General features: G+C 40.8%; 1 protein-coding gene across 1 annotated transcript in view; it reads left to right on the top strand.

Moving 5' to 3' along the window:
• Nucleotides 1–27,583, top strand: part of LOC144282312 (uncharacterized) — a 284,831-nt gene that overhangs the window by 84,614 nt on the left and 172,634 nt on the right. Inside the window, exon 3 of the mRNA XM_077845800.1 lies at nt 25,144–25,299. Within this exon, the coding sequence (XP_077701926.1) occupies nt 25,170–25,299 (130 nt within the window). The 5' untranslated portion in view covers nt 25,144–25,169. The remainder of the gene's footprint in view (nt 1–25,143; nt 25,300–27,583) is intronic.

Below are 27,583 nucleotides of genomic sequence, written 5' to 3'. Positions count from 1 at the left end.
GGTATAGGTATCAAAGTAGAATTTAGGGGCTTTGCTTAGAAGTTAATTTGACCAAATCTTAAGTTACAACATGCTAGGAGCTCTGAGAGAAACAGGAGGGAAAACATGGCATAGAATAAATTCCATAAACATTTTTAAAAATCCCCTAAGGATTAGTTTGGATATGAGACTAGGAAAACAAACAAACAAACCAGTCCTGGGTTTAAGAAGAATATATCATGTGTGCCATCCAGCTGCTCTGCAAAGACTTTGCTTAAGAAATACAGTGCCTGCTGTTGGAGGCAGTGGATTTAAATTTGCAGAGCATCATTTTTTTTTTTCCCTAGGAATAATTATTGTCTTGCCTCATCTCCAAAATCCATGTGTGACAATGACAGAGTGAAGTTGAAAGTACAAGAAGATTCATTATTTTAATTCTTTTGTTTCTAAAAATGATAATTTAACAGCTGTATTCTCCTTAGTTCTCCTTAGTTTTAGGAGGAAAAGAGATTCTAAGAAAGCTTTGAGCTGTTTTGGCTTTCCCTCAAAAGCTCTCCTAACTGGCATGGAAAAATAATAGCACTGGTGCCTGGTCTGGCATTGACAGATACCTTATCTATATCATTTGCTCTAACTCCCTTCCTATCTTCTCCCCATTCTTCTCCCTCTTGCCATTCTTTCTTCTCCATTTTTATTCCTTCTCCAAGGCCCAGGTTTTGTCTCTAGATGTCATGATATCACTCAAATGGGAGGTAGTATTGACATGACTGTAAACTCTCTTCTCAGGCTAAGTTTGCTAGAGCCCCAGCCTGCATCCTCCCTGCCTCCCTGGCTTAACTTCCTGGCATGTTGGGGTCCTAGCACTTGTCTACTTGGGCTGGCCCAGTCTTTCTCAACTTGTTATTTCCAAATCCTCCTCACATTTTTGAGATATCTAAGTAGTGCCCATACTGTCAATTCCTTCATAGTTTTAATTTGATTTACTTAAAAAACTTAAACTTAAATCAATGTCCCATTGCTTCTGTATGTCCCCAAACATTTACTCTCTTTAATGTTCATGAGAAGGACATAGAGAGGACTTTGATCAAATAGGCCTTTCTAGTTCCTTATTGTCTATCCTGCCTAGTTCATATTATACTATAGTTGTCTATGGTAATAACTCTCTTCCTGAAGCAGGTCCTCTATCTAAATTCTTTTAGGCAGTTAGGTGAAAGGTCATAGTTTCTTCCTGCATCTTTTGGGCCTTGATTGTTCTTAGCTCAAAATAATTCCCATGCCAAAGTGGCACATCTTGGGGCGATTTGTTCTAACCCCTACACACTCAAGAAATGTTTATTGTTTTACCTACTACTCTTACTGAGTCAAAGAATGAAATTTGAATGATAGGCCAGCTTGCCTTTGTATTTGGCAATGTGCTAAACTGGGTGATTTGGTCCTTAAAACAGCCAACCTCTCTCCCCATTTTATTGACTTTCCTAGAGCAACACAGTTACCAATGATAGAACTAGGGTTCAAACTCATGTCTGTATGATTCCAAAATCTATGTTCTTAATAACCAAGATGCTAGATACATTGATTTCTTAAAAAGTCAACCCTTTTGAGATATACTTCACATACAATAAAATTTAGCCACTTAAACATATATTTTGGTGAATTTTGACCAATTGGTATGCCCATATAATTACCAACACAGTTTAGATTTCATCCCTAGAAGTTCCCTTGTGTGCCTTTCTTTGTCAGTTTCCTTTGCTGTACCTCTAAGTTTCTGTCCCAGAACTTTAGTGACTATAGTCTATTCCTTTTCATCGCTGAGTAGTAATGTCCACACAGTGGGGCAAATTTTTCTTACCCCTTGCCTGTTAATGGATATTTATTTTTGCTGTATCTCAGTCCTAACCATTTGTCTCCATCTCTGCTAATCACCGAGGAACCAGCATCTCTTGCTTGGACTACTGTGATTGCCTGTCTAGTTGATACCCCAGTCTCTGTCATAGCCCCACCAACTGATTCTCCACTCTGTAGGGAGAGTGATCTTTATAGGGGCAAATCTGATCAAGAATCATCAACTGACTTTAAAAGTCTTCACCCCAGGATAAGGATCAAAATCTGTATTTCAGCTGGCCACGTCCTGTATTGCCTAAGTAGGACCACCTATCCTTCCTACTTGCACCACCTGTCTTGTGATTGCTTTGCCTAATGGCTCATTGCCCTCTGGATATCTTTGACTTTCTTTAGATTCCTCTTATGCTCCTTGCTGCTTGTTACTCACAAAAGCCTCAAGGCTTCTGCAGTGCAGTTTCTATCTGAAACTGCTTTTTCTGTCCCCCAAACCTCCTGGAAGCTCTCTGCTCTCCCCATTAGTGCCTGTTACTCTTTTCAACCTCCACTCAAATCTTGTTTATTCAGGGAAGGGGTTTTAACCCTCCCAGTTGGGTCAGCTCATTAGTTTTCTCAAGGAATTGTATTTCTTTTTTCCCTCCAGGGTACTTTCTCAGTTTGTCATTTTCCCTTCCCTGGTGGGATTGCAGTCAATAATTAGTACCTGTTTCACAGTGCTCAGAGATCTGGGCAGGTAGAGTCTGTGTCTTTTTTACATCCTGTTGATTCACGGTGCATTGCTCAGTGCTTGGCACATAATAGACACCTGGTAAATAGAAGTTAAATGAGTAAACAAAAGAATTGAAACTTAGATCTGCCAGGGTCCCCATGAACACTTCCACCTGCCACCAAGGGAGGTAAAACTGTTACTGACCTATGAAAAGGAGGCATTAAGAAGGACATTACATTTTGGGAGGATTTATTTTATGCTAGGCAAGGTAATTATCTTACTGGTGGTATTTGGGAGAAATAGTGATGTATTTATCTATGTGCTTTGAACTTTGGAAAGAAAATTGCCTTCTAAGAGAGCTAAACTGTGAAACCAACATAAAAGGAGTCAGATTATATAGGCAGATTACCTAAAAGGATGGAATACCTTCTAGGCCCCAAGGCCTTGACTATAACAGGTTTAAAGTTATTCTCAGAGATGAAGAAAGAATGAGTCTTCCAGAAAGGGGATTAGCTAGCCTCAGAGGAAGGGTAAACTAAATTAAATTATGTCTGGGAGGGGCTATCTGCAGAGCAAAGGACTGGACCCATCAAGCCCTAATATGAACTCTTCAGTTCTGATTACACTAGAGATGCCATAATCTGCCTTCTTACTGGTTCTATATTCATTAAGTAGCCTTCTAATTATAATCCAGTTTCCATGCAGATTGGTTCACAAGGAGTGAATACATCCGTAAACTAATCTAGTCTCAGGTTTCCTTGGTGTGTTATATGTCCTTGTAATTAATCATTTGGCATTCTGGTGTTGAACATGGATTTTGGTGATAAGCTTGGTTAAGGGGAATTTGTCCTAAGGACACGGCTGTGTTTTTTCAGTATCAAGTTCCTGAGGCTCTCTAGTCAGTAGGCCAGGATCTGGAGAGCAGAGAATTCACCCTGAAAGTGGTGGGGGGGTCAGTTTGGGTTGCCTATTTTACAGACCAATACACTACTGTTCCTGGAACGGTACCTTACTATGATAATTAATGCAGAATGTAGGTCACCATTCAATCTGCATAATTTATTGATGTGCTTTGGGTTTATGATTAGGAATGCAAGAGGAGGGGTAAGATAATAGTTGACAGCTACTTAAATGTTTTGTATTAGAAATCTGCACTTGGAACTCCATGTGTTCACTTTAGACAAAGCACAATTTTGAGTATTAGAGAGTTGTTTTCACAGTGGCCTCTTTGTTTTTTATAGGATGAAAAATAGCTACTATGTATGAATTATTTACAAAGGCAAATATTACAGGTTCATTAGTTAGATATTAATCATTGTATCTTTAGCAAATAGACTTTCTATGTCTCAGTTTCCTAAATGTAAAATGGGAGTAATAATAGCAAGCATTGTCTGAGTGTCTGCTTTGTGCCAAACAAACAGTGTTTTATATGCTTAACCTTAGTATTAGTTCATTAATTCTCAGAAGCAGTCTAGGAGATAGATGCCATTGTATGATGATTCTGCAGATGAACAACTTGTCTAGGATTATATAGCTAAGTAAATGGGAGAGTTTTAAAAGCCAAGCAGTGTAGCTCAGTACCCATCCTTCTGAACACTTCACTATCTCATAGAATTAAGTGAGTTAATACACATAAAGCACTTAGACCAGGGTCTGGCTCACTTTAAGCTTCAATAACTGTTAGCTATTATTATTATCAATTTGTTTTTATTGCTTAATTCTGTCGGCTAGGAAGAATGGAACTGGGATTGAAATCTTCTGTATCCAAGTCCCCTGCCCCCAGCCTTTTCCATGATCCTTTGCTGCTGTGCATGTTTCCCTAAGGAGAACCAAAATAAAAAAAAACACTTCAGCTCAAATTACTCTATTTGAAACTGCCTGCATAACAAAAATCATGCATTTAAAAACCTAAGATATTTTCTTGATTCTGCTTTACCCTATTATTCTGAACCTTTCTTCTTTATTCCCTGTGCACTCCTAGAATTGCTTCACCACCTTTAACCATATGAGAAACCAATTGTCTATAGGGACCATGTATTTTGAATCTTGTGACAGCCTTGCCCAAATCTTAAGGACATTTATACATGATATTTTTATTGCTAATATCTAAGAAAATGGAAAAGTTCAGTCTGTTAGGAAAGGCAAGATTTATAAGACTATTTATGGTGCTGGGAATCATATTCTTTGTTAGTTGGAACTCAGGTTATAAGATCAGGAGAGATGCTTTTATTATTCCCTTGCTCCATAAGCCAAAGAGAGGAATAAGATGCTTCAGCTTATAGCTGACATCTAAGATAGTTTGTATCTATAATAAAAAGTCAGCCACAGAATGAAATTTTTTCCAAAAAGGCATTATCATCCTGAGCTCTTTAAAGTACAAACTACTTTTCATGGAAAATAGGATTAGGACTTAAAACCAGGTTGGAAACCACTTTCTCATTGTGTTGACCAAATATGTGAGGGCTTTCTGTGGGTGACACAAAATGATTTTCAGTAGCATTGGAGGTATATTGGACCAGAAACTGGCTTTTCCAATAGTAATAATATTTTCTTTTTTCTTCATCAGTTAATCAGTTGGTCATCTGATTAGAAGCTATTTAGCTCATTTTAGTCTTGGTACCTATGCAATATTATTCTGTCATAGAAGTTTAATGTTTTGCCAGGAAAAGATTTGAGTGAATTGTTTTGACATTACTTTAATGAGGCATTTCTGTGGGATATTAATCTCACTATATACATGTGGGTCATTTGAACTTTTCCTGGCATTTTTGGGTACATTCTTAGGGGTTTATAACAGTTCAGAATTAAATAATCTTGGCCTTAGTTTGGACTCGGGTATCTAGAAATTCACTGTTAAAAACCACTAATGAGAGTGGAAAATTCAATAAGAAACCATATCTTAAGGCCCATGGCTAGAAAGAGCAGACAGTGGTTGTAGGCAATAAAGCTCATCTCTCTTTTCCCTCCACTAATAGTTAACAGTTTTATATTTGAAATGCAATCAATGTGTCTGCTTCCCTTCTAAAGATGCTGACAATAATTCATTGTGTAAAATAATAGACAATTTTGTTTTAACACTTAAACAAAGTGAAGGAAACACCCTCTTTGTCTTTTGGCCAACAAATGCTCTGTGGCTTCTTTCATTTGCTCTCAGTAGATTATTTCAGTCTCTAGATTCCAAAGCAAACACAGCTTTGAGAATGGGAGCCAGGCAGGACGAATCAGGCAATGATTTAAAACTTTCCATGGCCTCTAGAGTGCTTTATAAAGGCTTCATTTATTTATTTTAAAATTTCACAGGAAGAGCTGTTATCACAGATTCATGATAAAAGAATGGAAAAATCTATGAGTTGTGATTCAGGTCTCTGTGTGTGTGCCCCCGTGTGTTGTTTATTGGAGAGGAAAGAGTGTATACTTAGGATCTGGGTTTGAGTCCTGGTGACATCACTTATTAACTGTGTGAACTTGGGCAAGAAACTTGATCTATCTGGACCTTGATTCTCATCTGTTAAATATTCACACTGCACATTTTAAAAAAGTGAGGTGTAAATCAACTAATCAATATGAAGAGCCACAGTGGTGCCAGACACTTATGTAAATTATATATTGGAATGCTATTTGACTATTCTATAACACCTTTGTAGAATGACCCACTAGATGTGGGTGACACCTCTACTGGAATCATAGCTGTCTAAAATCAGATTTCTGAAAAATTTCTCAACAATGAAACCATAATGTATAAAAGATCAGTCATACTTTGATATTTCTGGCCAATGTAGAAGCATAAATTTTATAAATGAGATATATTGTACATATAGAAAAATGTACAGATAAAAAATGAACAATTCAGTTTGTTTTGACAAATGTACTCATTGCCAAATCAAATTATAGAATATTTCTTTCACCTGAAGAGTTCCTTTGTGGTCCCTTTCTGGTCCATACCTGCTCTTTGCAGAGGCAGTCATGCTTTTGATTTCTATCACTACAGATTAGTTCTGTCTTTTCTAAATATTGTATAGAATATACTCTGGTTTCATTCAGGATAATTATTTTGAGATGTGTCCATGCTTTATCAGTTTGCTCCTTTTTATTGGTAAGCATTATCCCATTATGTACAGACATCACACTTGCTGATAGATATTTAGGTCTGTCACTTCCAGTTTGGGTCTATTATGGATAAATGTGCTATAAACATTCTTGTGGGGATCCCTGGGTGGCGCAGCGGTTTGGCGCCTGCCTTTGGCCCAGGGCGCGATCCTGGAGACCTGGGATCGAAACCCACATCAGGCTCCTGGTGCATGGAGCCTGCTTCTCCCTCTGCCTATGTCTCTGCCTCTCTCTCTCTGTGACTATCATAAATAAATAAAAAATTAAAAAAAAAACATTCTTGTGCAAGTCTTTTTCTCTTGAGTAAGTGCCAGTTTCCCACCAGCAACTTATGAGACATGAGGCTGCTCCACATCTTCAACACTTGTTACTGTCAGTCATTCTAGTTTTAGTCATTCTAGAAACAGAAATCTTTGCCACCTGATTTAGGTCAAGTGGTTTATAGCAGTTATTCTTAACTTGAATATCTTGAAAACAGTATTGGGACAGGATTGGTTTTGAAGTTTCATGAAAAATTTATTAAAAAACAGTAATAGTAACAGTTTAAGCACTCAAGCTTATGAATAGTTTTGTTTACACTTTGAAGAGGATTCAAGGTTATCTCCAAAATAGAATGACTCTGAATTATGGGTATCATGATATATATATATTTTTTCCTGAAAGAGATAAAAGAGATAAAGTTAATGCTACAGAAATGATATGTTATAGACTCTTTTTTTTTTTTTTTGTTATAGACTCTTAACTATGCTTGAATCCATAGCAAGTGGAGGTTCTAGGTACACTCTTAATACCTTTAGCAACTATGAATTACTGAAAGAGAGGTTGAGGAACCCAGGGGCAAGCAAGTAAAATATTTTCACAACCTAATAAGACAGTGGGTGGTCTAGTTCAGGTAGCTTTATTTACCTGTCCATTCATCCATCTATCTATTCATTCAAAAAATATTTATTGAGCACCTGGCTTATACCAGTAACTAGCCTAGGCCCTGTGAATACAAGAATGGCAAAAATGCAACGAAATGTTTTAGTCTAGTGGGGTTAACTGACACATACATAGATGATTATACAATAGTTGGTCATCACCTAAAACAAAGAGATCAAGATTATAAGTTTAACATTATGATTTTTACAGACATCACAAGAGAACCCAAGGATGACCTAGTGACAGTACTTATTAATTTGTTCAACAACATTTGTTAAGCTCCCACTAGTTATTAGGGACTTTGTTGGTCACTGAAGGACAAAATGAGAAAATAGTTTCTGTCCAGTGGGTTTTAAATGCTTGCATACTCAAGAAAAAAAAGACAGTGCTTGTTAAAAGTACAGATTTACTGATTTAGTAGATAAGGAGTAGTCAGTAATCTGAATATTCAAAAGGAATTCCAGAATATTTTGATGTCTCTGGTATATGAGCAACCCTTTGAGAAACATCATAGTCTATTGGTGAAGAAAGACATAAATACTTATATGACCTCATGAATGAGCAATAAATTCTCAATAAATGAATGAGAGGACAATAAATCCACTCCTACCCCCAGGAAAACTAAACCTCTTGTCATTATTGTGTTTGTCTAAAGGTGATTGAGTAACATTAGCATTATGTTTACATTGTAATCATCAACAGTTAATTTGTGCCCTGCTGAATTCAGACTCAAGATGGCAACATCAACTATTACCTGAATTTCCAGCCTGCCCTACAAATATTGGACTGCCAGTCCCCATAATTGTGAGAGCCAATTCCTTAAAATAAATCTATATATATTAAAAAAAAATCCATCTAGCAATAACTGACTCTGCTTCTCTATGGCAACACTTGGCTAGGGCATTTATGTTCCAGTTTCCTTACCTGGCACAGGTGCTCATTTCTCTAATATGTTTGACCTCTGTAGGCAAATGTAGGGTTCTGACATAGATGATATAAGATGAGGTCTTTTTGGTATTTAATGGGACAGGTCAGATTAGCATAGGAAAGAATATGGTGCCTATCTTCTATTCCCTACCATCACTTTTCCTCTATGTATTTAAAACTAAAAACAATATCAAACCATACACAAGTGTAGGTCAGTTCAATAAAATTCAGATTTTTTTCACTCAAGGTAACTTCCTGAGTACTTTTTGGGAAATAGTAATTCCTTTCCAAAGTAATATTTTGGATGCTATTGCTTTGCTGGTGTTGCACTCCATAGTTCAACTTGGTAGGTCTTTGGGGACACTAGGTTGCCTCCAACTTGCAGCATTTCCCTTCACCCAGGTCTCCCTGTACTCTGTCTGTATCCCCAGTCTGGAGTGTAGCCCCAACCCCAGCTTGTGTGATTGCAGCTTGGATAATCCCTGTCTATTTTGAGCCCTTCTCTTCTCAGACCTCAGATCTTGTCCTCGGCTCCTCTGCAGCTCTAGAGCCCTGGCTATGGGTGCAGAAATAAGTACAGGTCTCTCAGGCAGAGGGAACCACAGCTAATGCTCAGGAACTGAGCTCAATGGGTTTGCATGTAGAAGTTGGCAGTGACTCTGGTTAAGAGAGTGTCCCAAAAAGGCTTTGAATTTGTGTCATGCCTGAGGCTAGAGCCTCTGCAAGTATTATCTTACCAAATCTTCACTATTAATCCCATTCTTTGGATGAGGAAGTTTATACTCATGATTTTTCAGTTAAGTGGCAGAGTCTGGCTTTGAATCCAGGTTTGTGTGACTAGTTTTGGTGCCTTGTTTGGGGGATGGAACTTGGACAGTCACTCTTGCCCCATGGAGACTGAGCAGATCACAGGGAAAAACTGCATGTATAGTAAGTAAGCTGTCCTTTCTCAATTAGCACAGTGATGTTAGGAACATGAATCCTTTGGACTGTGATAAGGAAGAAGACGTTTAAGGGCAACAGGTAAGATCTCAGGGCTCTTTACTGCTTAAGCCTCTGAGTTCTGTTGTAACAAGTATTATCAAACTAGGTCTCCTTTCTCCTTTGTTTTCAAACTGATTCTTGTAGCTAAAAGCAAAACCACACAATTCTCTTGTTCTTGTTTCAATATGAAATGACATCCATAAAACTGTAGGCTATAGGAAAGCACACCCCAAGGCCAAATCGGATAGTTGTTAGCATGTGAGTCTGTTTGGATCCCTTTACTTTACCTGGAAGAATCCTGATGGATTTGATTTTCCAGTTGTGATAGATACAAGATACCAGATGCAGACTTCCTATTCAGGGGAGGAAAACAAAAGAGATATAGAAGTGGGTGGGTTGGGGGGCCTCTTGTAGACTCACATTGCAGAACCTCCTGTATATGAAGTTGTGTGCTTACCTGTTTATTCTCTCTGTACTACAAGCTTCTCAAAGTCAAGGACCACTGTCTCTTTAATCTCTGAATCCCCTTCACCTAGCACAGTGCCTTGAATACTATGGATGGCCATAGATGTCTGATAGACAAGTGAATGCATGAATGGAGGGATGTGAAGCAGAAGGAAACATCTATAGGCCAAAAAGTATTTTGGGGGCACCTAGGGATGCAGCAATGGTGAGAGTAGGCTCTGAAGCCAAACTACTAGGGTTTCCATCCTGGTGCCACCTCCCCACACCACATAACCTTGAACAAAGCACCCCACCTCTCTAGGCTTCCATTTCTCATCTGTAAAATGCTAATAAACTAGATTATGATGGTCTTTATCTTGTGAGATTGTTATGGGGTTTAATGAGTTATAGTATCCTGGGTTGGGCAAGGCATTACATCCTTATGACAGCCAATCTAGATTTTAAATAGAAGTATGAAAGGTGTATTGAGCTAGAGATCTTGGAAGGCTTTGATGGATGATATGGAAAGATCTAGAAAAGTTCAAGACATGAGGATATTGGGTTTGGGGAAGAGGCTAAAAATGGCTAGAAGAGGCTGAATATAGGAAATCAATGGAATTCCAATGAGATTGTCAGGGGGAAAATGAAAGAATTGAGTGGTTAGGCAGCTTGTGTTCTGAGCATATGAAACTTCCCACAATGACCAATGGACTTTTCCTTCAGAGGGCTTAAGGGCTTTTGGCTGTGTTTATATGTTTATCCCAGTTTTTTTGTTCTTTAGGAAAACAGATCTCCTCTTTAGGCTTATGGGAAATTAGTAAAAGGTAACTTTTAATGCTATTTTGAAACTTTATTCTGAGTTTTGAGTCATTTTTATTTCTTCGCCATGGACCTTCCTGTAGTGTACAAAAGAGATGTAGTGTTCTACTAACTCTACCTTCTATATATTACATACTATATTACAGGTTATTTATTAATATTAAATACTTCTTTTAAACTATTATCATTTGACCATGCAATATATTTACATAATTCAAGAATCAACATGATGTGAAAGCCATACCTTGAGAAATCTTACTCTCTCCAGCGATCTGCTTCTGTTCCTACCTAAGGAGCCACATGCATTAGTTTCTTATGGTTGCAACCAGTGTTTCTTAATGCAAATTAAGCAAATACAAATATATTCTTCATTTTTCTCATTCTTATGGGAATTCTCAAGCACAACAATTTATTTTCCCAATTCTCTAGAGAAGGGCCCTTGAATTACTTCAGATCTCTTGTTACAGAAATGCTCACATGTACTCTAGTTTTATGTTTTCAGGTCTATTTGTGAGATATGCTACAGGTACTTCCGGGAAGTGGGATTGCTGGACAAATGGTAAACATAATTATAATTTTGATAGATATTGCCTCATTGACCTCTTTACGGGTTATGTCATTCCTGTGAGCAGATATGAGCCTTCTTGTGTTCCACAACCTCCCAACTCAATATCTTGTCACACAAATGTTGGTCTAAGAGGTGAAATGTGCCTTCTCAGTTAGATTAAACTTGCATTCCTCTTACTATGACTATACTTAAGCATCTTTTCATGTGATTGAGAACCATTTCTATTTCTTTTATTTTGTAAATCATGCATTTATGTCCTTTGCCTAATTTCTATTTCTTTTTTTAAAAATAAATTTATTTTTCATTGGTGTTCAATTTACCAACATACAGAATAACACCCAGTGCTCATCCCATCAAGTGCCCCCCCCAGTGCCCGTCACTCATTCACCCCCACCCCCCACCCACCTCCCCTTCCATCACCCCTAGTTCATTTCCCAGAGTTAGGAGTCTTTATGTTCTGTCTCCCTTTCTGATATTTCCCACACATTTCTTCTCCTTTCCCTTATATTCCCTTTCACTATTATTTATATTCCCCAAATGAATGAGAACATATAATGTTTGTCCTTCTCCGATTGACTTACTTCACTCAGCATAATACCCTCCAGTTCCATCCACGTTGAAGCAAATGGTGGGTAGTTGTCGTTTCTAATGACTGAGTAATATTCCATTGTATACATAAACCACATCTTCTTTATCCATTCATCTTTCAATGGACACCGAGGCTCCTTCCACAGTTTGGCTATTGTGGACATTGCTGCTAGAAACATCGGGGTGCAGGTGTCCCAGTGTTTCACTGCATCTGTATCTTTGGGGTAAATCCCCAATAGTGCAATTGCTGGATCATAGGGCAGGTCTATTTTTAAATCTTTGGGGAACCTCCACACAGTTTTCCAGAGTGGCTGCACCAGTTCACATTCCCACCAACAGTGTAAGAGTGTTCCCTTTTCTCCACATCCTCTCCAACATTTGTGGTTTCCTGCCTTGTTAATTTTCCCCATTCTCACTGGTGTGAGGTGGTATCTCATTGTGTTTTGATTTGTATTTCCCTGCTGGCAAGTGATGCAGAGCATTTTCTCATGTGCATGTTGGCCATGTCTATGTCTTCCTCTGTGAGATTTCTGTTCATGTCTTTTACCCATTTCATGATTGGATTGTTTCTTTGGTGTTGAGTTTAATAAGTTCTTTATAGATCTTGGAAACTAGCCCTTTATCTGATACGTCATTTGCAAATATCTTCTCCCATTCTGTAGGTTGTCTTTTAGTTTTGTTGTCTGTATCCTTTGCTGTGCAAAAGCTTCTTATCTTGATGAAGTCCCAATAGTTCATTTTTGCTTTTGTTTCTTTTGCCTTCGTGGATGTATCTTGCAAGAAGTTACTGTGGCTGAGTTCCAAAAGGGTGTTGCCTGTGTTCTCCTCTAGGATTTTCATGGAATCTTGTCTCACATTTAGATCTTTCATCCATTTTGAGTTTATCTTTGTGTATGGTGTAAGAGAATGGTCTAGTTTCATTCTTCTGCATGTGGATGTCCAATTTTCCCAGCACCATTTATTGAAGAGATTGTCTTTCTTCCAATGGATAGTCTTTCCTCCTTTATCGAATATTAGTTGACCATAAAGTTCAGGGTCCACTTCTGGGTTCTCTATTCTGTTCCATTGATCTATGTGTCTGTTTTTGTGCCAGTACCACACTGTCTTGATGACCACAGCTTTGTAGTACAACCTGAAATCTGGCATTGTGATGCCCCCAGATATGGTTTTCTTTTTTAAAATTCTCCTGGCTATTCGGGGTCTTTTCTGATTCCACACAAATCTTAAAATAATTTGTTCTAACTCTCTGAAGAAAGTCGATGGTATTTTGATAGGGATTGCATTAAACGTGTAAATTGCCCTGGGTAACATTGACATTTTCACAATATTAATTCTGCCAATCCATGAGCATGGAATATTTTTCCATCTCTTTGTGTCTTCCTCAATTTCTTTCAGAAGTGTTCTATAGTTTTTAGGGTATAGATCCTTTACCTCTTTGGTTAGATTTATTCCTAGGTATCTTATGCTTTTGGTGCAATTGTAAATGGGATTGACTCCTTAATTTCTCTTTCTTCAGTCTCATTGTTAGTGTATAGAAATGCCACTGATTTCTGGGCATTGATTTTGTATCCTGCCATGCTACCAAATTGCTGTATGAGTTCTAGCAATCTTGGGGTGGGGGCTTTTGGGTTTTCTACGGAGTATCATGTCATTGGCGAAGAGGGAGAGTTTGACTTCTTCTTTGTAAATTTGAATGCCTTTAATGTCTTTTTATTGTCTAATTGCTGAGGCTAGGACTTCCAGTACTATGTTGAATAGCAGTGGTGAGAGTGGACATCCCTGTCTTGTTCCTGATCTTAGGGGAAAGGCTCCCAGTGCTTCCCCATTGAGAATGATATTTGCTGTGGGCTTTTCACAGATGGCTTTTAAGATGCTGAGGAATGTTCCCTCTATCCCTACACTCTCAAGAGTTTTGATGAGGAATGGATGCTGTATTTTGTCAAATGCTTTCTCCGCATCTAATGAGAGGATCATATGGTTCTTGGTTTTTCTCTTGCTGATATGATGAATCACATTGATTGTTTTACGGGTGTTGAACCAGCCTTGTGTCCCAGGGATAAATCCTACTTGGTCATGGTGAATAATTTTCTTAATGTACTGTTGGATCCTATTGGCTAGTATCTTGTTGAGAATTTTTGCATCCATGTTCATCAGGGATATTGGTCTGTAATTCTCCTTTTTGGTGGGGTCTTTGGTTTTGGAATTAAGGTGATGCTGGCCTCATAGAACGAATTTGGAAGTACTCCATCTCTTTCTATCTTTCCAAACAGCTTTAGGAGAATAGGTATGGTTTCTTCTTTAAACATTTGATAAAATTCCCCTGGGAAGCCATCTGGCCCTGGACTCTTGTATCTTGGGAGGTTTTTGATGACTGCTTCAATTTCCTCCCTGGTTATTGGCCTGTTCAGGTTTTCTATTTCTTCCTGTTCCAGTTTTGGTAGTTTGTGGCTTTCCAGGAATGCGTCCATTTCTTCTAGATTGCTTAATTTATTGGCATATAGCTGTTCATAATATGTTTTTAAAATCGTTTGTATTTCCTTGGTGTTGGTAGTGATCTCTCCTTTCTCATTCATGATTTTATTAATTTGAGTCTTCTCTCTCTTCTTTTTAATAAGGCTGGCTAATGGTTTATCTATCTTATTAATTCTTTCAAAGAACCAACTCCTGGTTCTGTTGATCTGTTCCACAGTTCTTCTGGTCTCGATTTCGTTGAGTTCTGCTCGAATCTTTATTAACTCTCTTCTTCTGCTGGGTGTAGGATCTATTTGATGTTTTTTCTCTAGCTCCTTTATGTGTAAGGTTAGCTTTTGTATTTGAGTTCTTTCCAGTTTTTGAATGGATGCTTGTATTGCAATGTATTTCCCCCTTAGGACTGCTTTTGCTGCATCCTAAAGATTTTGAACGGTTGTGTCTTCATTCTCTTTTTTTTAAATTTTTTTAAATTTATTTTTGATAGTCACACACACACACAGAGAGAGGGGGAGAGAGAGGCAGAGACATAGGCAGAGGGAGAAGCAGGCTCCATGCACCGGGAGCCCGACGTGGGATTTGATCCCGGGTCTCCAGGATCGCGCCCTGGGCCAAAGGCAGGCGCTAAACCGCTGCGCCACCCAGGGATCCCTGTATCTTCATTCTCATTAGTTTCCATGAATCTTTTTAATTCTTCCTTAATTTCCTGGTTGACCCTTTCATCTTTTAGCAGGATGGTCCTTAACTTCCACGTGTTTGAGGTCCTTTCAAACTTCTTGTTGTGATTTAGTTCTAATTTCAAGGCATTATGGTCTGAGAATATGCAGGGGACGATCCCAATCTTTTGGTATCGGTTCAGACCTGATTTGTGACCCAGAATGTGGTCTATTCTGGAGAAAGTTCCATGTGCACTTGAGAAGAATGTGTATTCAGTTGAGTTTGGATGTAAAGTTCTGTAGATATCTGTGAAATCCATCTGGTCCAGTGTGTATCATTTAAAGCTCTCATTTCTTTGGAGATGTTGTACTTAGAAGACCTTTCGAGTATAGAAAGAGCTAGATTGAAGTCACCGAGTATAAGTGTATTATTATCTAAGTATTTCTTCACTTTGGTTATTAATTGATTGATATATTTGGCAGCTCCCACATTCGGGGCATATATATTGAGGATTGTTAAGTCCTCTTGTTGGATAGATCCTTTAAGTATGATACAGTGTCTCTCTCATCTCTCACTACAGTCTTTGGGGTAAATTTTAGTTTATCTGATATAAGGATGGCTACCCCTGCTTTCTTTTGAGGACCATTTGAATGGTAAATGGTTCTCCAACCTTTTATTTTCAGGCTGTAGGTGTCCTTCTGTGTAAAATGAGTCTCTTGTAGGCAGCAAATAGATGGGTCCTGCTTTTTTATCCAGTCTGAAATCCTGCGCCTTTTGATGGGGTCATTAAGCCCGTTCACATTCAGAGTTACTATTGAGAGATATGAGTTTAGTGTCATCATGATATCTATTCAGTCCTTGTTTTTGTGGATTGCTCCACTGAACTTTTTCTTAAAGGGGAATTTTAAGAGTCCCCCTTAAAATTTCTTGCAGAGCTGGTTTGGAGGTCACATATTCTTTCAGTTGCTGCCTGTCTTGGAAGCTCTTTATCTCTCCTTCCATTTTGAATGAGAGCCTTGCTGGATAAAGTATTCTTGGTTGCATGTTCTTCTCATTTAGGACCCTGAATATATCCTGCCAGCCCTTTCTGGCCTGCCAGGTCTCTGTGGAGAGGTCTGCTGTTACCCTAATACTCCTCCCCATAAAAGTCAGGGATTTCTTGTCTCTTGCTGCTTTAAGGATCTTCTCTTTATCTTTGGAATTTGCAAGCTTCACAATTAAATGTCGAGGTGTTGAACGGTTTTTATTGATTTTAGGGGGGGATCTCTCTATTTCCCGGATCTGAATGCCTCTTTCCCTTCCCAGATTAGGAAAGTTTTCAGCTAGAATTTGTTCAAATACATATTCTGTCCCTGAACTCTGTCCCTTTCGGCGTCCTCAGGAACACCAATTAAACGTAAGTTTTTCTTCCTCAGGCTGTCTTTTATTTCCCTTAATCTATCTTCATGGTATTTTAATTGTTTGTCTCTTTTTTCCTCAGTTTCCCTCTTTGCCATCAACTTGTCTTCTATGTCACTCACTCGTTCTTCCACCTCGTTAACCCTCGTCGTTAGGACTTCTAGTTTGGATTGCATCTCATTCAATTGATTTTTAATTTCTGCCTGATTAGCTCTAAATTCTGCAGTCATGAAGTCTCTTGAGTCCTTTATGCTTTTTTCTAGAGCCACCAGTAGCTGTATAATAGTGCTTCTGAATTGGCTTTCTGACATTGAATTGTAATCCAGATTTTGTAACTCTGTGGGAGAGAGGACTGTTTCTGATTCTTTCTTTTGAGGTGAGGTTTTCCTTCTAGTCATTTTGCTCAGTGCAGAGTGGCCAAAAGCAAGTTGTATTGGGAAAAGGAGAAAAATAGAAGAGAGAAAGAAGGAAAGAAAAAAGAAAGAGGGAAAAAAAAGGAAGAAAAAAACTAAAAAAAAAGAAGAAAAAAGAAAAAGAAAGGGAAAAAAGGGGGTGGGGGAAGGAAACAAATCAAAAAGCAAAACAAAACAAAACAAAACAACAACAACAAAAAAAAAAAAAAAAAAGAAAAGAAAAGAAAAGAAAAAAAGAACCACGGGGGAGTATCTTCTGATTCTGTGTACTTTAAGTCCCTTGGCTTCCCCTGGAAATTGTCCGTCTAGCGGGTCTTCTGGGGGAGGGGCCTGTTGTGCTGATTTTCAGGTGTTAGCACTTGGGGGAGCTGCTCTGCCCCTGCCTGGTGCAGGGCTCAGTGGGGGTTGTTTACCCCGTGAGGCCCCAGGAGCAACAGCCCCAGTGGCGGGGCCAGCTCTGGAAACCTGGATTCAGCTCCGGCAGGAACTCCGGAGCTCTCCGTCTGCAGGGCCTGGAGGCTCCGGGGTGGGGCCGCTGATCTGCTCAGCTCGGGGCAGGAGCGTCCTTGCTGTCCTGGGCCCTCCTGGCCTCTGCCTGTCCCGGGGGAGGCCGGATCCTGGGCTGTGTCCCGGCGCCCTGTGCTCCGGGGCCTGCGCTGTTGGATTCGCGCTCCCGGCCGTGCAGCCCCCTCCGCGGAGCCGCGGCCCGAGCCCCTCCGAGCTGGTCCTGGAACCGCGCAGCCCCTCCGCACGGAGCCTCTTCCTCTGCCCGAGTCCATCCGAGCTGCTCCCGGGGCCGCGCAGCCCCCTCCGCGGAGCCGCCGCCCGAAACCCTCCGAGCTGCTCCGGGTCCCGCCGTGAGCGCTGCAGCCCTTAGGGAGCTCGGCGCACTCTCCTAGGCGCGCAGTTGCTCTGTTACTGTCCCAGGGAGCCCGAGGGCATCCCCGCCCTCCTGGGTCCTGCTCCAACTCCCCGCGAGCCCCTTTCCACCCGGGAAGGTTGGTGCAGCTCCTGCTTCTCCGGGACGGAGCTCTCCTGTCCTGGGGACACTCGCCCCGGCCTCAGCCCGGCTCCTCGCGGGCCCCTCCCCCTTGGAAGCCTTTGTTTCTTTATTTCTTTTTTCCCATCTTCCTACCTTGATAGAAGCGCGAACTCTTCTCACTGTAGCATTCCAGGTGTTCTCTCTTTAATTCTCAGGCCGAATTCATAGATTTTCAGGATAATTTGACGGTTTTCTAGGTAATTTGGTGGGGACAGGTGATTAGGAGACCCTACTCTTCCGCCTTCTTGCCCCTCCTCCCTGAATTGGCTTTCTGACATTGAATTGTAATCCAGATTTTGTAACTCTGTGGGAGAGAGGACTGTTTCTGATTCTTTCTTTTGAGGTGAGGTTTTCCTTCTAGTCATTTTGCTCAGTGCAGAGTGGCCAAAAACAAGTTGTATTGGGAAAAGGAGCAAAAGAAAGGAGAGAAAGAAGGAAAGAAAAGAGAAAAGGAAAAAAGAAAAAAGGAAGAAAAAAAAAGAAACAAAAGAGAAGAAAAAGAGAAAGAAAAAGAAAGAAAGGAAAAAAAGGGGGTGGGGGAAGCAAACAAATCAAAAAGCAAAAAAAAAAAAAAAAAAGAAAAGAAAAAAGAAAAGAAAAGAAAAGAAAAGAAAAAAAAAAAAACAACACGAGGGAGTATCTTCTGATTCTGTGTACTTTAAGTCCCTTGACTTCCCCTGGAACTTGTCCGTCTAGCGGGTCTTCTGGGGGAGGGGCCTGTTGTGCTGATTTTCAGGTGTTAGCACTTGGGGGAGCTGCTCTGCCCCTGCCTGGTGCAGGGCTCAGTGGGGGTTGTTTACCCCGTGAGGCCCCAGGAGGAATAACCGCAGTGGTGGGGCCAGCTCTGGAGCCCTGGAGTCAGCCCCCGCAGTAACCACAGAGCTCTCCGTCTGCAGGGCCTGGAGGCTCCGGGGTGGGGCCGCTGATCTGCTCAGCTCGTGGCAGGAGCGTCCTTGCTGTCCTGGGCCCTCCCGGCCTCTGCCTGTCCCGGGGGGAGGCCGGATCCTGGGCTGTGTCCCGGCGCCCTGTGCTCCCGGGCCTGTGCTGTTGGATTCGCGCTCCCGCCTGCGCAGCCGCCTCTCTGCGGAGCTGACGCCGGGAGCCCCTCCGAGCTGCTCCCGGAGCCGCGCAGCCCCCTCTGCAGGGAGCCTCTGCCCGAGCTGCCCCGGAGCTGCTCCCGGGTCCAGCCGTGTCCTGCAGCCCTTTAGGGAGCTCCGCGCAGTTCCTCTATTACTGTCCCAGGGAGCCTGAGGGCATCCCCGCCCTCCTGGGGTCCTGCTCCAACTCCCTGCGAGCCCCTTTCCGCCCGGGAAGGTCGGTGCAGCTCCTGCTTCTCCGGGACGGGGCTCTCCTGTCCTGGGGACACTCGCCCCGGCCTCAGCCCGGCTCCTCGCGGGGCCCCTCCCCCTTGGAGGCCTTTTGTTTCTTTATTTCTTTTTCCTGGTCTTCCTACCTTGATAGAAGCGCGAACTCTTCTCACTGTAGTATTCCAGCTGGTCTCTCTTTAAATCTCAGGCCGAATTCGTAGATTTTCAGGATAATTTGAAGGTTATCTAGGTAATTTGGTGGGGACAGGTGATTTGGAGACCCTACTCTTCCGCCATCTTGCCCCTCCTCCTCTATTTCTTAATACTTTTTTGTTGTTTGAGTTAGACTTGGATAGGACACTGCCTTTTATTTTTTTTTATTTTTTTTTTAATTTTTATTTATTTATGATAGTCACAGAGAGAGAGAGAGAGAGGCAGAGACACAGGCAGAGGGAGAAGCAGGCTCCATGCACCAGGAGCCTGGTGTGGGATTCGATCCTGGGTCTCCAGGATCGCGCCCTGGGCCAAAGGCAGGTGCCAAACCGCTGCGCCACCCAGGGATCCCGACACTGCCTTTTAAAAGCTCACACTAATGGAGGAGCCATTGTATCTATAATATCTGTCTATCTATCTATCTATCTATCTATCTATCTATCTATCTATCTATCTCTACATCTATCTTTATTTATAGCTATACCTTAGGTAGATATCTATGTGTCCATATCTCTCTACTTCCCTATTTATCCATATCTCTGTGTATATGTATATATATAGGAAGAAACACAGTATAATGTCTAAGCATTATGATAAAAGGCTGTAGAAGTTGTTTGGGGCCCAGTGAGGTAGGCTAATGTCCCATCCAAGTTGGAATGGAAGGGAGTTCTAAGTATATTCTTTCTAGGCCAACTGGGGAGAGGGATTTGAAGAGCAGTTCATGTTGAAGAAATCATGAGCTCCTAGTTCCTTGTTCCTTCGTGATGCTCTCTGGTCCTCATCGCCCCCCTCCCCCCCCCCCTTTAGCACCAGCCACTTAGTGAGTGCTAACTACATGTTCCCTGAGAGTAGTAACTCAAGAGGAGTCTGATGTAAGAGCCCTGTTGAGGTGTGAGAAGGCTGGGGCAGTGGCATGGGGCAAGGTCATGATCACGGGGCAGACTCTGGCAGCATTTTACTCTTTCTCAATCCTTTCTCTCCCTGGCAGGGAATGCCAGAACCTTCTTGAAGTCTTCTCTCAAAGAGCTGACCCGTTAAACTCCTTGCCATTCTCCCCTCTCTCCTTTTCATCTCTTTACTTCAGTTAAACCCCTCATTTCCCTGCCTTCATCACCCACTTCTGACCACCTCTCTTTTATGTCTAGCATCCTTGCCCCACTCTCCAGGCCACTATGCTAGAAATAATCTTCATATTATTTGTCTGAAAATTGTCTTGCCTTCCTCTCCCCTCCGTGCAGCTGCGTCCCCCTCCTCTTCTGTAAACTCGCAAAGACAGATGTTATATTAGTTCCCTAACACTACCATAACAAAGTGTCACAAACTTGGTGGCTTAAGACAACAGAAATCTGTTCTCACAATTCTGGAGGCCAGATGTCCAAAATCAAGATATTGGCCAAACCATCTTCCCTCAAAGGCTGTAGGGGATGATCCTTCTTTGCCTTCTCCTCGCTTCTGGCAGTTTCCAGCAATCTTTGATATTCCTGGGCTTGTGGCAGCATCGCCAATTTCTGCCTCTGTCTTTACATGGCTCTCTTCCCTGTGTGAGTATGTGTATCCAAATTTCCCTTCCTTCTAAGGACACCAGCCATTGGATTAGGGCCCACTCTGATCCTGTATGTCCTCATTTTTACTTAATTACATCTGAAAAGACCCTATTCCTGAATAGTACTTTCCAGGTACTGGGGGTCAGGACTTTATCATAACATTTTTCGAAGGCACAACTCAATGGATAACAGATGCCTTGCTATATTGCTTGGCATTTTTTAGAGGGTGCTCGTAATCCGTGTGGAATGCAGCTTTATAACATCTGGTTAAGAACACACACTTTGGTGCAGATCTGAGTTTAAGTCTTGCCTCTGCCTCTTAGGATGTGACATTGGACACCTGACTTGACCTCTCTAAGCTACAGTGTTCATATTGGTAAGTGGGGAAAGTAGTCCCATCTATCCTATGGTTGTCATATTGGGTACATAGTATAGGACCACATAGGATATATCCCAGAAACAATTGGCCCTGTTGTTATGCAGGTAGCCTATTCTCATTCCTCCATTTGTACATGGTTACGTGGACTTAGAGCAGAGTTTAACACCAGACTTGCGAGTCCCAGCTGAATGCCCCACATACAGAGACCTGCACATTGTCAGCACAGTAAGCTCCCTGGACTAAGAGATGTCAAATCAACTCAAGATTTATCCATGAGACAAGTTGAGCTTTCCTTTCTCTGTGTCCCTCACTGTCCTTGTTTTGTCTGTGTGCCAAGCTTCAAGTGGCATAGAGTAAATGTTAAGAAAACAAACTTTTGGGAATGGGGTAGGGGATGTGAGCTTAGGTTACCTCAGTGAGATGCTCTTTATGTACAGTTCCCCTCTCCCCTCCCTTTCCTGTTTGTCCTATAAGCAAGCAAATTCCCTACTGGGTGGGATAGAACTCCCCTGTCTTGGTGTTCTGCTGATTTCATGCTTTTTGATACTGGTGTAGCTCTGAAGGAGTGATTGATAAAGACAAACCACCATTTGTTTTTTGGAGGAAAAATGAAAAGAAAAAAAATCCAGTCTTTTATCTCTGTGTCCCTCTAAATTGCCAAAGGTCTTATTGTGGAGAGAGTGAGCAAGTAAGGTTTTATCTTTCTGCTCCTGCTAAGTAGCCATGTGAGCATCAAAGCTCCCTTAAAGCTTTGTGAGTAGATACAAAACCAGGCTAGGCTCCACCAAGGAATGAGAGGCACTTCTGGGAAGTTGGGCTTCTTTGAAGGTGGCTATCTGGGGAGGAAGAAAGGGAGCTCCCAGTTTTCACATGAAAAGGGGAGGCTCTAATGAATATGAAGTCAACTGATGAAACCACTCTGTATAGGGAAAGCAAGATGCTGTCTTTACATTCAAAATGCTGGCTGCCTCTTGAAGAGGTAGGGTAATATTGCATAGTACAGTAATAGTAATAATCATAAACACCATCAAGTTTTTCTATGTGCCTATCATGTGCTAGAACCTGTGATAAATCCTTTATATATGTAGTTTCACTTAATCCTCATCACAACCTTATAGCATAGGAATTGTTATAACCATGATATACTTGGGGAAATTGAGGCATAAAGGGTTAAATGACTTGCTTGAGGTCACACAGAGGCAGGATTTAAACCCAGGTCCACCTGACACCACAGTTTGCTCTTAACCACTAAATTCTATGGCCTCCTAAGACATTTTAAAGGATAAAAACAACAGGAGAACCTGGGTGGCTCAGGTCGTGATCCCAAGGTCCCAGGATGGAGTCTCATATCAGGCTCCCCTCAGGGAGCCTGCTTCTTCCTTGGCCTGTGTCTCTGCCTCTCTCTGTGTCTTTTATGAATAAATAAAATCTTTAAAAAAACAAGCAAACAAACAAACAACAATAAGAAATTTACCTTTATTCACTGACTAATAATATACATAGAGGAGGTAAGTGGTATGGGAGAGAGGGATAGGTCTAGATTTTGAGTAGGAAACAGGTTTTGTCTAATGTGTGCTTCTGGGTAAGTTACCTTGGATGTTATCAAGAACCCAGGAATTGTCCTTTCTACCCTTCCATGGTTAGTGTGACAGAGTTTGTTCTTAGGGTAGCTGCTCTCATGAATACAAGGTGGTTGCCATAGTTCCAGGCATCACATGTAGACCCTCCCTCACCAAAAGGTGTGCTTTTCCCTGCATACCTCCTTTTAAAAGCATGAAAACTTTCCTTTTAGAGTATCTTCCTCTGCCCCTACCTCCCAGCCATGTCTCATCAATCACTGGCAAGGGGATAGGAACTATCATAAGAATCTCAGACCAATCAGGTTCTCTTCCTGGGGAAATTGAGATAGAGTCCCTTTCCCTGAGGCTTGAGAGGAAAAGTGAACGTTACTGGTCCAACATTGGAGAAGGTAGGATGACTGGGGTAGGCATTCAAAAAATATCTTTCAGAGTGCCATGTGCCCAGCCCAGAGCCTGGCAGCTGACAGGGCTCCTTCCCTTTGCATCCATTCATCTGAACAAGGAGGGGGGAACAGTCCATTTTGATTAGTTAAGTTTCCAAGTATGAGTCATTTCTAAGAGATACATTGTGATGCCTTTATGCAACCTAATAACTCATTGAGAAAAGAGTATTCAGGGATAGACCTGGCTGAGAAATTTTCAGGAATGGAGAGGGACAGCAAGAGATCCATTTATCTTATCATTTCCAGAAAAAGACAAACTCATGACTCGCCTACAGATTATAAAATGAACATGTTTTAAAGAATTTATTTTACTCCTATGATACAAGGGAATTAAGCAGATATTATAACTGACATATTAGTTTGCTGGGGTTGCTATAGTCAAGCACCACAAACTGGGTGGCTTAGACAACAGGTTTATTCTTTCACAGTTCTTTCTGGAGGCTAGAAGTCTGAGATCAAGGTTATTGGAGTTAGATTTTTCTGAGGGCTGTGTAGGAGAATCTGTTCCATACCTTTCTCCCAGCTTTTGGTGATTTGCTGGAAATCTGTGGCATTCCTTAGTTTGTTAGATGCATTATCTGTGTATCTGCCTTCCTCTTTACATGGCATTCACTATGAATGTCTTTCTGTTTCTGTCAGAATCCCATCCCCTCTTTTATTTTTTATAAGGACACAGTTATGTTGGATTAAGACCCACCCTATGATGTCACCTTAACTTGATCATTTACAAATAATCTTTTCAAATAAGGTCATATTCATATGTACTGGGGTTAGGACTTCAATATTATTTTTTTTTTGGGGGGGGACGTTGTTCAATGTATAACAGTTGTTTCAAAGGAAAAGTCAAAACAACACAGATTTATACAAGTAAAGGAATGTTGAGATGAATTGCAAATTGGAGACAAAACTTTTTTTCCAGTTTCAAAGACAGTTAGGGTGACTGTGGGGTTGGTTAGTTAAATCATTACCAGACAGAATAGAAATTACGTATCTATCAGTTACCTACATGCTTACAAAGCTTTATGAAATAAAACCAATGAATAATGCTAGAGTCTCATAACCTGGAAGAGTGTGCTGTAGAAAGAGATACATAGTTTTCTAGTGAAACATAAAATATTTTTCTGTACTATTATTGTCCATTTATTTTTTTTTCTGTATATGAGTGGGCCCTAAAATCTGCTGTTCATTAAGTGGTCCTGAAAGGTGGTATGCATGATTTCCTTTCTTGGCAAACTTATAGCCACCTCTACTTTATAGGTCTGTTTCCTGTAACCCCGACTAGGAGATTTGGCCGTGTTTCCTCAGTGGGCCTTTTGGATGCTTGAGGCTAGCACTACCCTCTGTGGAGATGTACAGAGCATGTTACAGATGCTTTCTGTTCATTCCTTTGTAGTCACCTCAGGGAGGCAGGAATCCAGGCCACTCAGTGGAAGCATTGCTACTACTACATAAGCTGCAAGGGCATAATGTCCTGTTGTTATTATCTGTGTTGGCTGGGCCTGTTGAAATTCTTCCCACAGCCTCATGAGAGAAAGGGGCACACAGAGAAAGGAACAGGTGTTCAGGATGTCTATATATTAAAAAAAAGAAACACATGCAAGAACTTCATAAGAAAGTGTTTTAAGGAATTGTAGACACAGGGGCTCAAGAAGGAAATCTCTTTCTCCCTAATGAAAATAATGTTGGGAAAAGAGAAATTCAGGAATTCTCTCCCCTATGATTCATATCCCCAGATATTCTCTGGCATTCTCACTATATAGTTTCCTTTTTTTTTTTTTTGTACTGTATTGCTTTTTTTTTTTTTCCCCCCAGAAAGAGAAAATCTTACTGGAGAAAACCATGCCAAGCCTGAGAACATTGAGTACCCAAGGCCAAGCTCAACAAGGGCAGAGAACTTTCCGGCAAGAAATTATCCCATCTGTAACAAGGCCAGTCTCATGGTCTACAGCTCACAATTGGCAAGAAGATAGTAAGTATCCTTTGCTCTGTTTGTCCTGCTCTTTAACTTACTCCCACTTACTTACGCTTTTACCAGTTTTTCTAAGCATCACTCTGCTGGGAAGTTCCCCAAGCAGCTGTCCTGCCCTAGTCAAAAGTCTTAATCTTAAATTCTATTTCAGCACCATAGGGCCTCTTCAGGCAGAATCCATGCTGCAATGCCTAGGGGCCCTCATCATTTTTCTTTCTTGTCTCTTGGTAATCTCGTTTGTATGTCTGGAAAGAAAACAAGAGAAGGATACAGCACTTTTCACTGTGTCTATAGCTTTCAGGCCCAGTTTCTCTAAGACTTTTTAATTTCTTTTGAGACTAGGTAAGTATACCATTTTGCCTAGCTGACCCATCCTGTGGAACCCATGGCACTTCTATCTCTTCGGAATTATACACTCTTTCTAGACTTTGCCAGGTCCCCTCACCTATCCCTTCTTTTCACATGTTTTCCACTGACTAAGTGCGGTCTCTATGACAGACAATTTGCTAAGCACTTTGATGCATTACTTTATCCCACCTTCAAAGAGGCTTTGTGGGTTAGGTAAAATAATGACTCCAGGCTTAGAGTTGAGAAAATTAAGTTTAGGGCAGTTAGAAAACCTGCCTGTGGTCACAGAGCTAAGTTGAAGAGTCAGGATTTGAACCCAGGCTTCACTGACTGAAAAGCCAGAATAATTTACCTGCCCGATCGTGTGCCAAGGGATTGAAATGTATGAGAGTCTAGGAAAAGAATGCTGAAATCAATGTATTTCATCAGTTACACAACTTTAAGGATAATTGACTAGCTAAAAGTGATTTAGAGAGGAAGACTAGGGTTAGGTAAATTATGATGAGTTGCTGACATTCTCACAATGTGATGCTTCCCTCCCTCTGTTGGGTTGTTTCCTTTCATGGACTTTTCTCAGAGGCTGAGACTATCCTGGAGCCTTCATAACCTCTCTCTGAGGGCAAAGGTTACATGATTTTCAGGGGGCCAGACTTTTAATGAATTCTAGCAGAGATAGTCTTGAGTTAAATTTAGAAAAATAAAAAGTTTTATCTCTGGGATGCCCTCTCCCATTTTTTTAAAAGATTGATTGATTGATATGTATGTGTGTGTGTGTGTGTGTGTGTGTGTGTGAGAGAGAGAGAGAGAGAGAGAGAGAGAGAGAGAGAGGAGAGGCAGAGGGCGAAGCAGGGCTTAATCCCAGGACCCATCATGACCTGAGCCAAAGGCAGACGCTCAACCAACTGAGCCAGCCAGGCACCCTCCTCTCCCATTTTTGATATTCTTTTCCTCTTTAAAGTAAACCCACTAACAAAGATACTTTGCTTGAGCAGACTTTAATCAGTCTCCTGGACCTTCCCGGGGCCCATCTCTGCATGTCCTTGTAAAATCTAGTTTTAGCAAGAACTTGATAAGTCAGTTTAACTAGAGCTACTCATCCTTGATACCTGATCACCTTCGATATTATCTGGTTGGGCACATCATCTCCCAGGAGACGTCTGACCATCCTGATGATGGCTAGCTTTGTTTAATGTCTCATGAAATTTTCATGAGCAATTCAAGCATAATTATAGGAACAAGTGAATTAAAAAGAAGTAAATGGGATACAAGTTTATAAATGAACTTTTCAATAATAATTATGCTTTATAATATGTCTACTTAAAAATAGTTGTAAAAACCAAAGATGATATATATGAACCTAATGATAACCGCAAATCAAAAGCCACTAATAGATATGCAAAGAATAAAGAGAAAGGAATCCAACTATAATATAACTAAAGAAAACCAGCAAACCATGAAAGAGAGCAAAAGAAGAAAGGATCAGAGAAAAACTACAAAAACAACCACAAAACAAATAACAAAATGGCAACAAATTCATATGTATTCATAGTTAATTAGAATGCAAATGGATTAAGTTCCAATCAAAAGACATAGCGTGACACAGTGTGTAAAAAAACAAGACCTATCTATATTCTGCCTTTAAGATACTTATTTCAGACCTAAAGACACCCGCAGATTGAAAGTAAGAGGATGGAGAAGCATTTATCATTCAAACGGATGTCAAAAGAAAGCCAGAGTATCAATACTTGTAATAGAAAAAATAGACTTTTAAACAAAGACTATAAAAAGAGACAAAGAAGGAGACTGTATAATAATAAAGGAATCAATCCAGCAAGAAGCTATAACAATTGTAACTATGTGCCTAACATGGGAGCACTCAAGTATATGAAACAGTTAATGAAAAACATAAAGAAACTAATTGGTAGTAATACAATAA

Source organism: Canis aureus, chromosome 13 (genome assembly GCF_053574225.1).
Source record: "Canis aureus isolate CA01 chromosome 13, VMU_Caureus_v.1.0, whole genome shotgun sequence".
Classification (NCBI taxonomy): Eukaryota; Metazoa; Chordata; class Mammalia; order Carnivora; family Canidae; genus Canis; species Canis aureus.
Note: the sequence above shows the minus strand (reverse complement) of the source record. Positions and strands in the feature narration are given on the sequence as shown.